At 44.4% G+C, this 14392-nt stretch overlaps 1 protein-coding gene and 1 pseudogene across 4 annotated transcripts in view; one reads left to right on the top strand and one right to left on the bottom strand.

The window, feature by feature from the left end:
* Positions 1 to 8083, bottom strand: part of gas7a (growth arrest-specific 7a) — a 28072-nt gene extending 19989 nt beyond the window's left edge. Inside the window, exons 1-3 of one of the 4 annotated variants that reach the window (XR_014122844.1) lie at positions 6858 to 8083; positions 3536 to 3650; positions 1255 to 1323 (exon numbers count right to left, since the gene is read on the bottom strand). Coding sequence is in view for 2 of the 4 variants with exons in the window: in XM_081711329.1 (XP_081567455.1) it covers positions 1255 to 1323; positions 3536 to 3650; positions 6858 to 6860 (187 nt within the window). In the remaining 2 variants the exon portion in view is untranslated. Of the gene's footprint in view, positions 1 to 1254; positions 1324 to 3451; positions 3651 to 6857 lie in introns of all 4 variants that reach the window. The other 3 variants (XM_081711329.1, XM_027010784.3, XM_081711330.1) reach the window with 3 other exon arrangements.
* A 5514-nt stretch (positions 8084 to 13597) lies between these two features.
* LOC145643348 (myosin-15-like) lies at positions 13598 to 14191 on the top strand (annotated as a pseudogene).
* The last annotated feature ends 201 nt before the right edge of the window (positions 14192 to 14392 follow it).

Here is a 14392-nt window from a genome sequence, read left to right as displayed (position 1 = left end):
AATTTGGTCTAGTCTAGTCCGCGTTGAACTGCTACTTGTGCATTTCTCCCTGGTGTGTAGGCTCTCAGTCCGAGGGAGTCTGGCTGAGAGTCGACTGCAGTGTCCGGAGCATGCCCTGTTCTTCGCGGAGGACTGAGAGCTCATTATTGTGCGATGTTCTGAACACTCTGAACACTGCTCTTGTTCACATTGTAAACATTAACAAACGTGTCGTGACACACCCATCCCCATCTATGTGATGGATGGCTCTGTGCAAACTAATGGCAAAGCCAACACTAGTCTGACAGATACTATACAACAGAATGACAAATGAGGGGGTTAATGGAATCGTGGAGGTGCGGGGGTCTCCCCCCCACACTCAGCTCAGGGCCAGCCCCCAGTCCCCCACAGAATACACCCCCTGCCAGCCACACGCCCAGAGCCGCTTCTCCGGTGCCCTTCGGGCTGTCTGCTAACGAGCATGCCCTCGGGCGCCTGGCTGCAGGCCTCCGCTCCGGTTCCTTCCATTACCCTCCAGAAACGTCCCTTCTCTCCGTTTTTTTCCCGCCGCTGTCTCTGAGCGCATGTCCTCTTGCTGGGCATCAGGACGGAGCTGTCTGCCCCGCGGGGATGGCAAGCGCTGCCGCGGCGCGGGACTGGAAGCAGGAGGTGGGGAGGTGCGCTCACAGCAGGAGCAGGAGTCATGTGACCTTCCTGCAGGCGCCGGGCTTGGCCCGTTGAAGAAGAGCTTTTACTTGCGGCTGGAGGAGCGGACGCAACGTCAGACTGTTGTGACTCTCCGCCTCTTAAATCAGTGCTAATCTCTTCCTTCCACATGTTCTAACAACAGTGTATGTTTGATACTGAGATGTTATTTTCTGATGAAATAATGGTTTTTATTGTTACCTACACTGGCAGTGCTAGATGACGTTTAGTATTGATAGATGCCACTGAAGACAGTGGCCTGTAAATGCATACCATCTAAAAAGGCCTAACACTTACAATGCAAGCCACTTAAAGGCCACTGGACCCTATCACTCCTCGATATGCAGACAGCTTGGATCGTGTGCCATTTCCCCTCCTCCCTCGGGAAAGACAGAGTTATGGACTTTGCACTGCTGTGGCCTTGTGTCATCAGCGGAGCCCGGCCTGGCTGTCTGACCCCTGGAGAAGTGGGGCATGACACCCAGAACACTGAGATGTGTGTTGGGGGAGGGGACCAGACGGGCAGATGGGAAGAGAGCATCGGTGACAGGGTTCGGGGCCTTGTTGTACCTGAGCTCTTGCGTGTCCGTTCAGCCTTTGATGTGGAGAGTGGAACGCCTGGCCATTCCCACCTGGTTTCTGAAACACAGACAGCACAGACAGCATCGCAGAGCAGCCAGACACAGAGCAGGCTGATAACAGGGGTCACAGCCGTTTAACACAAAGGAGCATTTTGGTCTTTCAATTCTCTCATTACAAAGGGACACAATGGTTAAGATACCGATCCTTTTAAATAACACCGTGCTTGCAGCATCCTGTGTTATCAGCAGATGTGTATGCTTCCCAGCCTTCCCTGCGAAAAAGACAAAGTTGTGTCCTCTGGACACAGCCAGCCTTGACAAGCACATTGCTGCCTGCAACAGGAAGCAGAGCATCAGCAAGCAAGTGTGGTCGCTCTGTTTCGCAACAGGCTACAAAAATTGTTGCCACATATTTTTTTTTTTGTTCGGTGGTCCTTAATAACGTTCCCTTTGGAGTGATATGGTTTGTTCACCCTCACACTTGCCAAACAGCGTCGCTCTTTCCAGGCAGTGAGCGGCATATTTCCCTGTAGAGAAGAAGAAAGCCCTGAACAAGTCATACTTGCTCATCAGACTCAGATAGTAGCTGCAGTGGTATGGGCTGCCATTTTGACAGCAGTCTCCTTAAATGTTAGCGCAGCGTTAGATGTCTGGGAGGTTGGTGTCAGACTTGGTCTTGATTTAAGCAGCCACAGCTGATTAATCACGTTTGACATGCTATGATTTTTTTTTTATTAAATTGTACCTCAAAAAAATTTTTTAATGATTGAAAGTCTTTGATGTAGTAGTTTGTGTCAGTCGGGTCTGGAAAGCCACACATATCTGACATCTCACATTTCTCACAAAAGGACAGTTAGTCATTTTGAAAGGCATTGGAAGGCAGTTATATAAAACAAAAATAACACCGAGCTGCTAATCATGACTGATGTGTAATCCGTGAGAGACGAGCATTGTACAAAAACACTGAAGAAAGGAAAACACACTGAGATTGTTTACAGGGGAAAAGCGCCAACACGTGGTCGCACTGTTCCCTAAAATAGCCTGCAGACAGTTCAGCCAGTATTCCCAGTATTCCCAAGGTACAGAGCCAGAGCCAGAGACATGCAGAGTGCCAACCAGAGTCAGGTACAATGCAGAACTTACTCTCGCAAGCAGCACTGCCTCTGGACCTGTAAAAAACCTCAAAGATGTAAATTATAGTATATTGTATAAGGGAGCAGTCTGATCAGAGATCAGTGATATTGCTGTGAATCCAGCCCCTTTTTGCTGTCTTTCTGGCCCCCATCCCAAATGCCGTAAAAATGGCCTGCCCCATGGGAGTGCTGGTTTGGCGTCATTCCCTAACTAACGATAATGATCACTGTTAACAGGACTGCCTTCAGCACACTTCTATTAGCATTGTGTGGAAAATAAATGGCCACTCCAAGGCTGGGCAGAGCAGGCTGAGTGCTGTGCTCCATCAGTGGCATAGTAAAATGGAAAGGTTATAAACACAGAGTGCGTGCATGTGTGTGTGTGTGTGTGTGTGTGTGTGTGTGTGTGTGTGTGTGTGTGTGTGGGTGTGTGTGTGTGTGTGGGTGTGTGTGTGTGGGGGGGGGTGTATGGGTGTGTGTGTGTGTGTGTGTGTGTGGGTGTGTGTGTGTGTGTGTGGGTGTGGGTGTGGGTGTATGGGTGTGTGTGTGGGGGGGGGTGTGTGTGTGTGTGTGTAAATCACATAAATCCATTCCTGATCGACTCCACCGCTCCCGCTTCAGACGAACTAATCTGTGGCGATGGCGGAGAATGCTAATGACGCTCCCCGCCTGGCGGTCTTTTGCCAGGCTGAGACAGGCTTCTGGGGTTATGCAACACGATGAGAGAAGTGTCTGCCTGCTTATCGAACGGTCGCATGCTCTACGTGTCGACCTGAAACATGGTTATCCACCTATTGTCAGTGGTGGAGAACCAATCAGCAGTTGTGTTTCAAACAGTTGGCGAGGTCCAATCGCTGTGGGCTGAAGCGGCTTGTGAGCCTGCCCCATGTCCTGCACGCCCCTGCCCTGGACTAAGGGCACTTATAAAGAAATCAATGTTTTTGAGATGTTATCACTTTGTTCCACGGTATTGCAAAGTCCAGTAAATCCATTTATGTCTAGTATATTTCCACTGCCTGGGTGCCTTCTCTGTACACAAATACAGTCACTTACAGTCTGAAGTGTGGAAACAAGCTGCACCTCCATCCACCCGCAGGCGTGGAGGCGTGGAGGGTGGAGAGGTAAGAGCAGGCCCACCTGCACCACTGATGTAGCTCCTGCGCCCTTCAGCTGACCTGATGCACCTCCAGCCTGCTGGGAGAGAAGCAGCATCCCCCTCATGGGCTCCCGCACTCCTGGGGCTCCCGAACTCCTAGGACACACGCCACAGAGGGGCCAGGAGACAGAAGACAAACCGCTCTTACTGAGACGAACCTCACTACCTCCGTTAACCCTAGAGACTGTCCTCTACTGTCCTCAGGGGCTGGCTGATTTTAATTCGAATACTAATCACATAAGAAGTTGTAGATTATAAAAGGTCAGAATCGATGCCTTCCATTCAGTGATGTGCTTGATGCACCGCGTTCGAGCATTTCTGGCTGTAAGCAATATTAGTCATCCAACGACTGGCGGACTATATCATACCATCATGTGATGTGAGCATGGTGGCTAAGTCGACATGTACCCGGAGGAGGTTAAGAGAAAGCGCTGACAAATCACAGGTGTTTCGCAGCCCTGCCGTGAAAACACGACTAATCATCACAGTATGCTCACCAATCATTTGATTACTAACTCCACTTTATTAGAATCCCCCTGTAGGTGTGCACTTCTGTAGCTCATCTGTAAGCGCTGTTTGCAATCCACAGCTTCCAACTCTTCATTGTCCGTTTGTGACCACAGGACAGTTGGCGATTAAATGTTTTTGGACCACTGTCAGTGATGAACTGGGAATAAGCTATCTGAGTAAAAAGATGGCTTACAGTCTGTAACTGCACCTATAATTTAACAAATGTATTTCTAAAGGACACGAAATATAAGTATAGTTGGTAGTATGACCAGTGAGGGCAGGTACAAGACAAGTACATCTGATAAATTCATGCACATAAGGAATGACAATCTAATCATTCTCCAAAAAATAAATAAACAAACTGAATTGAAATAATTAAGTTTTATTGTTTGAATAACTATGTGGCTTCAAATAATTGTGAAGCACTTTTGATAATGTAATTATGAAATGTAAACAAACGCAGGTAGGGCCATATTAAAAATACTTCTGCTTAATGTAGTAGGTCACAGCATGATGAGAAAAACTATCCAACAATCTAGCATTATATTACCAGTCAGAAACTAAACAAATGGCTCCTTGCTCTCCTTACATCTTATCTACATCTTCCAGAAGTGAGAGAGAAGCCAAATATAGAGAGGGAGAGAGAGAGAGAGGGGGAGAGAGAGAGAGAGAGAGAGAGAGAGAGAGAGAGAGAGAGAGAGAGAGAGAAGGAGCAAGGTACAGATCAGCACAAAAAAAACAAAAACAGAGAGACTTAGAGAGCCAGGCAGTGGACTGATAGAGTTAGCTACCAAGCCTGAGCACGGCCTGTCCTCACACATGGGGCGGAGGACGACAGTGAGCGGGGGATGGACGATTAAGCAGCCAGCAGATTGGTCATCCTCCAGCACTGTGCTGCCATGGCCACTGTGGGTGACCCCCTTCTTTTGATGTGCCACATAAAAGAGATTCCACACTACTTCCTCCCGCCCCTGCCCCCACACCCGCCTGTCCCTTCTCCGCCCGTCTCCATTTTGTGGCTTGTTCAAGCACCCAGCGGGTGCTGTGAGGCGGGTGCACACGCGCACAATCTTCCGCCCCAATCTTCCATTGTGCTGCTCTAGACGGTGCACCAACCAGGCGCTGGTCCGAGTGCCGTTTCTGTCTGGTAGCTAAAGCGGAATTTGTCCTCTAGAGCTGTGCACCTACGCTCATGTGATTTCGGGACACTGTGTCCCCGTCTCCGCCTCCCGCTGTGCTAACAGTTTGCATTAAAAGACCCTTTTGGTTCAGTGGGACCTTTTAAGAAATGCCCTCCTCTGTCAGCACCATCAGTTCTGAGATGTTTCTGCTTCTACTGCTACTCGAGATGGGAAAACCAGCTTATCTGCTTGGGTTTAAAACTCCCAGCTCTGTGAACCCAGAATACAGAGTCTCAATTCTTTTGCTTAGCAGAAAGATTATTAATGACATTTTTGCCTTAAGTACTTTGAAGATTAATGTCATTCCTTCTTCGGTTTTGCCAATCAGCTGATAGCAAACACCAGACAGTTGTCTGCAAAGATGTCCACTGAGTCGTGCAAAGTTCAGGTTTCAAGTTAGGAGCTGTCAGACTAAGTAAAAGGTTTGAACTGGGTGGAAGACAGATACATGAGATCCCAGGATACACTGAGTTCACATTCTCTCTGCTGCATGAAACATGGGATTGACTGGAGCCAAGTTCTCATACTTTGAATCTTTGGATTTTCCCAGCCAAATCCTGCAGTTTCTTTTATTATGGTTAGTTAGGATCCAAGAGGAAGCAGGTCTTAAATCACAAAAGAACAGCTTCTGGCTAGAACCTGAACTTAAGACCACTCTTACAGCCCCCATTTGGCTGCATGTAAGAGCTTATTTTACGTGTGCTAGTATTTATCATGAATACTAATAAACAATAAACATAATTTTTACAGTTCAATAACTGATATTAAGGCTTCAAAACTGCAGTCATGGCAGAGAATACAAATTTCATGTTTGAATTATACAGAAAAAATGTATAGAATTAGAAAGAAATTGCATTGTGCTCAAAATCTGGATTTTGTCCCTTTTCATCAAGCATTGCATAGCCAAAGATCTAATCTAGCATCCCACATCCAAAAAGGGTTATTCATTACCCCTTGACTCAAAAAGGTTTATTCTGGGAAATGCAATAATGTGGGCCACCAATCCAGCAAACGTGAACTATAATTGTGAAAAGACACCTCATAAAGCACAAAAGGGAAAGGGGAATTTAATGCAAGGCTTTTTGGCCAGGAAAAGCATACTGGAAACGCACAGTTCTGTACTGAGCTTCTGCAAGACACATGGGGTGAAAGTCTCAGTCTGCTAGGGGGCCATAGTTTACCACACTTGAATGGGTCAGAAGCAAGAGAAGGGGAACGAAGCAGGGTGCACTACCTCTGGTGGTGCGAGCTAATGAACGCGACTATAAACAAACCAGATTTCTCTTGACATGATGTCTCTCTCCCTCCCCAAGGTAAGCAGGGGGATTATTCAAGAGCTATAACAGCTGAGACAAGGTGAAGAGCAGAGCACACCAATGTACACTGTTAACAGTTTTTTAATACAAAAAGTGAAGCCTCACTATAGAACAGAACTCTCTCTTATGTAAAATCACAAGAAGCTTCATTTCCAAAAACCATCACACATGGAGACAGATTAATCTTTGTTGGGCATATATCTCCAAATCTGAGCGTTTCCAATGAACACAGCAGATGAGTTTAAACGGTACATCAAAAGTCAGTGTAAAACCAAAAACGGACCCAAAACTCTTACCATGTACTCCAGTTCCTCAAACAGCCCTTTCCAAGACAGAAGCGTCAGAGGACAGAAGTGAGCGTGCGAGTCCTGTGCGCATCTGACACCAGATCAGGGGATTCCACAAGGACAGTATCCTCTCTCACCCACAGGGGAACTCCTCTCAGCACAAAACCCTAGGTCAAAAACCCACACGACATGGAAGAAATGAGCAGATATGACCCCTTACCCATGTGCGCCTCCCTTCCTTTCCCAAAAACAGAGGTCGAATGAGAAATGTCGCTGGGTCGCTGGGCCGGGGATCTTTCTAAAAGGGCTTTGTTTGGAAGTTCCAGATGTGAGTGAGTGGAGAGCATGCTCCTGGACTTTGGAGGGGTTTTCTAGAGATGACGCGAAGCACAATGCCTGGTGCTGTGCAGATGGAGAGAATGAAGAAACGACCCTCTCTCCAGCCAACAAGGCCAGTTTTGTGCTGCCTGACTCAAATAGACCTTGTGCGGAGTTTCTGCCCCAGAACTGCCCCCGTCTCTGCATTTAACAGCAGGCCCTCGCACGGAGACGGCTGCTCGGCTATTCTTCCTGTGGCCTGTCAGGGAGCCTGGAACGAGTGATGAGCGGGACAGGGGACAAAGGGCTGGTCCGAAAGTGCCGTCTTAATGAGGCTGAACGAGGCAGAAATCATCCCCCTGCACATTGGAGGTTGGACGCAGCCTTAGATCTAATCATGATTAAAGGGATCGCGTGATAGGGCTGCATGTTCACAGCACGACGGTCCAGCGGAAAAGACCCGTGGGTCTGCTTCAGGTTAGGGTGCAGAAGGATCCCAGTTTAATGAATCCAAGTGCTCAAAGTGAAAAAATACAAACTTACCTAGTGAAAAAAATTTGAAAGAAAGTCAAAGTCAAATTTATTTATATAGTTCTTTTTACAACAATTGCTGTCACAAAGCAGCTTTACAAATGTCCCAGCCCAAGCCCCCAGTGAGCAAGTCAAGGGTGACGGTGGCAAGGAAAATCTCCCAAGAGAGGAAAAACCTTGAGAGGTACCAAGACTCAAAGGGGGGACCCATCCTCGTCTGGTGGAGAACGGACACTCCAACCACAACCACACTCCATCCAACTCTCAGGCCTTCCTTACGCCTTAAAGAGCAAAACAGGAAGTGCTGTGATGTCACTTCTGTTTTTTGGACAGGAAATTCAGCTATAAAAACCAAATAAACTCTACTGTTTCCCCCACTGAATGAAGACATGGCTGCCTCTGTCTGTAATCTACTCACAGGTAAGTACTTTTTCCTTTCTTATACTTAGTTAAAAGGTTTTTTGTTGACTATCATCATTCCTGGCAAAAAAACAAACAAAAAAGCTCTACAGCTATATGCTAAAGCAAACATTAACACTGAATTAAAACAGTTCCTGATCAACAGGTTTTTTTCTCCTCTGGTCAACAGTTAAACTTTCCAAGTTAAACACAATCAATTAATAAAGGCTATTTAAATGTGTTCATTTATAAGTTTAAATGTTCATATTAAATGGAATGTCCGTGCGTATTAGATTAGATTAAACTCTACTGTCATTGTTCAGACTACAAAATGTATTCCGCATATACCAGCTTCTTGTTAGCTGGGGTCAGAGAGCAGGGTCCGCTGTTGTACAGCGCCCCTGGAGCTGAGAGGGCTAAGCTCCTTGCTCTAGGGCCCAACAGTGGCTGCATGCCAGAGCCAGGAGTCAGACCCCTAACCTCCCGAGTTGCGCTGTGGTGGTGGGCAGCTCAGTAATGAGCACACTTGCCACAGAAGAGGACTAAGAAGTGCAGAATGGATAGGACTACAACAGCACGTCCATACACGTTATAGCTTCCATTAACAAGGGCCACAATAGGTGTCATAAGAGCATCAAAAAATCTGTTCACATCTTAAGTTTTCCTTTACAGTTGACTTAAGAAAACTATTCCTAAATTAAGTCAGCAAAAACAAAAATATCATTATGATAAGAATGCACCATGGGGTAATTTGTAAAAGAGATTAAATAAGATCTGTACATGTCATATATGTTCCTATATAAAGTGAGAAATCTACTTTCCAGTTGTGACTGTCCTTATAACACTTTTCAATTTGAATATATCCTGAATTCTACATTTCCAGGCATATGGGTGTGAAACACACCAATGCAGCTATTTTCCAACTGGCCACCAGTACAGAGAATGCTCTGTAAATCTCAACTCTCACCTCAGGCCCCTGAAGGCCTATGAGAAAATACTCTCATTGTCTCTCACAAGGTGCCAAGGCTCTCCAAAAATAGGTAATCTATAGGACAAGGATCACACAGAACAGTGCACTGGCATACCATCATTACATAAGAACTGCAACGTGTGAATTGCAATAGCTTCCAGAGTAGACTAAAGGAGAGTGACCCTCCTCCATCCTCCCACATGTCATTAGCACAGAGTCCTTGACTGTCTGCAGTTGCTTGATCCGGATACAGTTGGCCAAGTCGTATCACGTTCCTGGGCTCCGGTCCAGAGAGACTTGAGCCATATTCTTTATTCTCTCACCGTTCGCTTAACGCTTTGACTAATGTTGGTTGTTCACAGGGAAGCATGAGCCTGCCTCTAACACCTAAGTAGCAAGAAAAGAATTAGTCCTTATTTACTAGATGCAAAGCACAGTCATGCCTCTCTCTCTCTCTCTCTCTCTCTCTCTCTCTCTCTCTCTCTCTCTCTCTCTCTCTCTCTCTCGCCAGTGTATTGAATATTTAAGATGTGCTATCATCTAAATATAATAAAACGTCTCTGTCTATTTTAGTCAGATTCAAGGAGCTCTGGAAACTTTGGATTTTGGTATTTGACTTGGGTACTTCTTTAATTATTTTTGTACTTATGTATTTGTTTGTTCAGGTATGTATTTATTTAAATTTTATTCTTAGTTATTGTCTAGTGTACTGTCTGGTGTTTCCCTTACCCTTGTAATGTGTCCTTGAGTTTGTAGCACATTCAAATAAAATATATTATTATTATTATTATTATTATTATTATTACAGTAGGAAGCATACAATGATGACCAAAACAAGATGCCATCTAGCGTCTAGAAGTATTTAATAGCAAACTGATGACTATATCTACATTTTTAAAGGTAAATTATTTAGTTGTAATAACTTAAGTTATTATTATTTACTTAGAATGAGAGGATGAGAACATGGAAAGCATATATAAAACAAAGACTGTAAGTGTTGAAAGAGGCGAGCGTCTTTCCAACGAACGCTCCAAAGTTTGATAAGGTTGAGGATATGGCGATGCTGACCTACCTGGATGAACCATGTACTGCTCAAGCTCAGAGAACGCTACACAGCACAGGTGATCTCCGGAAATGTTAGACCCTCAACATCCATCACTCCTCTGCATGGAGAATAGTTCTGTGAACACCCATGACAATGTTCCAATGACGAGCTGTTGTATTTCTAGATTTTCCAGGATTCTGTTTTCATTTTAGAGACTTACTCTGGACTGTTCTGTGTGACTGTGAAACCCAGTCTACAACACTGAGGTGGTGATTGCATACGGTGGTCTCTTCAAATATTTCTTGCCATCTCTGATAGTGCCTGTCAGTTTATGCTTACTGATATGTCAAATCAGGCGTTATTTTGCACACAAGTGTCCATCCAAATATCTGTGTATTACACTATATAAAATAAAATTGTGTCTGGCAGATGAAGAGAATCAGTCTCTCCTCATCACGTAAGAATCTTTCTTACAAAGAATATTATAAAGATGTATTAAGATGTTATTAAAGTTTTAGTCATCAACAATCAGGCTGTTCCTAACCAATGAATGTGTCTCATCCTGGGGAACCTGGTGCAGGGAAAACTATAAATATCAAACGTGTCATCCAGTACTTTGCAATAGCAATGTCAGGACACAAGACGAGAGAATTGGTTGGCAAGATGAAGGTGAGCACTGGATGAGCCAATGCTGTGACTTCTAATTTTCTCACTGAGACAAACAACACCTGCTTTTTCATACAGGGCACACTGGAAGACCAAATCATCCGGGGCAGCCCATTGCTGGAGACCTTTGTGCATGCCGAAACTGTGAGGAATGACATTTCCTCTCGCTTTGTGAGTTTGTGAGAAAATGCACAAGTTTTCAAATATGCAGGAGTTCTAAAAATAGATGTCCAATGCATCAGGACGTGAATATTTCTCCGCAGGATAAATTTATCAGGATCCTCTTTGGAACAATGGGGCAGGTAGCATCAGCAGATATTAAAACGTGCAAGCATCTTTATTAGAGCCTATTTTAAACTTTAGCTTGACATGACTTATATTTAGCAGGCTATGCCATGACTTTAATTTTTTATTTTTTTTTTACCATTTGTTGGGTTTTGAATCATAGATCTTGAGAAATCCAGGGTGATGTTTTAGCTTTCAGCTGTGAGGAGTTACCGTATATTCTCACGACTGATCTGTAACAAGAAACCAGACAGCATAGGTACACTCATACTCTACCTATATTACTGCCAGTGCTGCTGAATCGGTTTAGGTGTATAACTCAACTGGTGCCCTTGCCAAGTCTGTCTATAAGACGTTCCTGTGGATGGTCCTACATATAAATCAGCAAACAACAAAGAAAACATGTCATCGAGGTCCCCAACATTGCAGGGTTTGAGATTTTTGAAGGAAGTGTATAATCACAAATTTATCATTTAACCTATAAGTTTGCTTTATAATTACAACATAACTGGCTAAATTTTCCTAATGAACAGCACAAGATGACAAGGCTGCATTCAATCTGTCAAGCTAATTCACATGGCCTGTCCAACAATTTTCAGTCCCAGTTGGGACCTACTGCAATGAGCTTTGTACCATCACACTAACTCTTTTTCATGTTGGGGTCCCTTTCAAAATAACCTAGCTCAAACACACTGGAGCAGCTGTGCATCAACTTCACCAGTGACAAAGTGCTAGTTTTCCAAGCACCTCATGCATGTGCAGGAGTAAGCAGAGTAGAAGAAAGAGAGTATTGGCTGGGAGTTCATAGACCTTGCTATGGATCCAGCAGCCTGCATTGAGCTTCTTGACAAGATACAGTATGATACTACATTCACTTGAAACAAGTTACATAGGGAGTTCATGACCAACTGCTCCTATTCATCAGCCACTGGACATTTTCTCAGTCCTTGAGGAGGAGTGTATGTTTCCGCAGTCTACCGACATATCCTTCAAGAGCAAATCCTATGACCAACAACTGGGCAAATACAATTGTTTTCTGAAGCCCAAGCCTGTGAACAGCAAGCCAGAGGCTGACTTCTCCCCGGTACACTACGCTGGCACGGTGGACTGCAACATGGCTGGCTGGCTGGCTGGAGAAGAACAAAGACCCTCTGAATGAGTGTGTTGTGCAGCTGTGCCAGAAGTCATCCGTGAAACTGCTGGCCCTGCTGAACACAAGCTGTGTTGGGGCAGACGGTAACTGTGTGCTTCAGTCTCTAAACAATCCAAGCTGCAGACTGTGAATCTTACTCCCAGTTTGCATGCAGGAACTGTAAAAGAACTCGTTTTTTTTTTTAACTGAGAGTGCTTCTGAGTCCATAAATCCTACATTTTAGATTATATTCATTACAAAAGCCATTTATTATAGATTTGATAATCCTGCAAGTTCTATGCATTACATATGTGGCAAGGTTTAAAAACAGATTATGCAAAATTACACTCGATGAATATTATGCTTACCAGGCGAACGCTAGACCTAATTCTGCATCTGAGAAAGAAGAGTGTGGAAATGAAACTTTGTCTCTCTGATTCTCTGCTTGGATGTCACAGACTCTGCTGGTGGCAACAGTGGCAAGGAAAGAGCCAAAAAGAAATGAGCATCTTTCCAGAGAGTGCCTGCTCTTTTTAGGCTCATTTTCCCATTCGCCTTTTCAGTCACATCTCATAAATATTCATCCTGCTGCAACAGAATATCATGAATTATTCATTATTGTCAATTCAGAGGAAAACCTGAACAAGTTGATGTCTGATCTCGGAACCACCCATGCTCATTTTGTGACGTGCTTGATTCCAAATGAAACCAAAACCCCAGGTAGAGTGTGCAGAACTTTCAAAGGGTATTATTAAACCATTAGAACCTTGAGGCATAAAATGTTGGAGCGAATTTAGCACTCTTGCACTTATTTCCCAACATTCCATGGTTTATTACAACTCCTTGGCAACCAGTGTGAGGAAAATCATCTGGTTATCCACCAGCTGAACTGCAATGGTTTTCCCATCTGAATCCCTGTATGGAGACTTTAAAAAGAGGTAAATCAAGCAGTTTAAGTCTCATATAACTGAAAAGAAGTGGCTGAATGACCATGGGTCATCACTGTCTTTGCTTCAGCTACAGAATTGCTATTCCGGAGGAACCGTTCATGGATAATAGGAAGGCAGCATAGAAACTCCGGGGCTCCAGTGACATGGATCATTCTCAGTCCAAATTAGGACACACAAGATATTATGTTCTTTGATGAAGGCACTGAATGATAAGGAATGATTATGCTGACAAGTCATGTATCATTATAATTAGTTTTATAAGTAAGTTTAATCTATTTATGTTGTATATTTGTAATGATGGCTAGTATGGAAGCTTTGGGCTGTATAGATGCATAGATCCATGTCCATATGTGCTGATGACAAGGTATATATTTGGATTCAAATTTACATACAGACAAAACCTATTGTGGAAAGATTTCACACTTTTGATAATACACATTAAAAAAAAACAGCATGGTAACGAATTTAACAGTAGTGAAGATCACCTGGTTTATCAGTTATTTTTGTGAAAGGGAGTCCATCTCTGCCATCAGGTACCATATTTGTTGGACTTTATGAATGTGAAGCACTGGCCACGGATGAGACTCTACTGAAGACTTCTGAGTCAGTGAAAGAGATGAGTCCAGATGAAGCTGGACTTTGACAAGTGTAAGGAGGACCTGGCCAAATCAGAGAGCAAAAGGGAGTAGCTGGCAAAGAATGCTCTCCTCCTTCAAGTTCAGACAGTGTAGGTTTTATGGGCCAAAGAATTGCTATCATATGTGAACAACAACTCACTAGCCTATGTGATCTCAGAGGAATCAGATATTCTGATGGCTGCAGAGGAGAGATGCAAGGGACTGATCACAAGTCAAATCCAGCCGGAAGCCAAGCTGAAGGAGCGGCTGGGAGATGAGGAGGAGGTCAACGCTGAGGTCACAGTCAAGAAGAGGAACCTGGAGGAGGACGAAAAACACATGGACCATCTCAAGCTTACGTTAGCCAGAGAATGAGAAGCATGCCATAGAAAACAAAGTGTGTTGCCCCCTATTGCTGAATGTGTTCTAGGAGATTAAATGAATGCTGACACCGATACGTTACAGCATTCTGCTGTTCATATTGTTAACACTGAAATGGTACTTCACAGTGCAGGTGAAAAGCTCCACGGAAAAGACTGTCTCTCAGGATGAGAACATTTCTAAAATAACTACAGAAAATACCATTCTGCTGGATGTCCTTCAAGCAGAGGAGGATGAAGTCAAAACCCTC

Source organism: Electrophorus electricus, chromosome 3, assembly GCF_041902795.1.
Source record: "Electrophorus electricus isolate QZ-2024a chromosome 3, ASM4190279v1, whole genome shotgun sequence".
In the NCBI taxonomy this organism is placed as follows: Eukaryota; Metazoa; Chordata; class Actinopteri; order Gymnotiformes; family Gymnotidae; genus Electrophorus; species Electrophorus electricus.
This window is presented reverse-complemented; position numbering and strand designations above follow the sequence as displayed.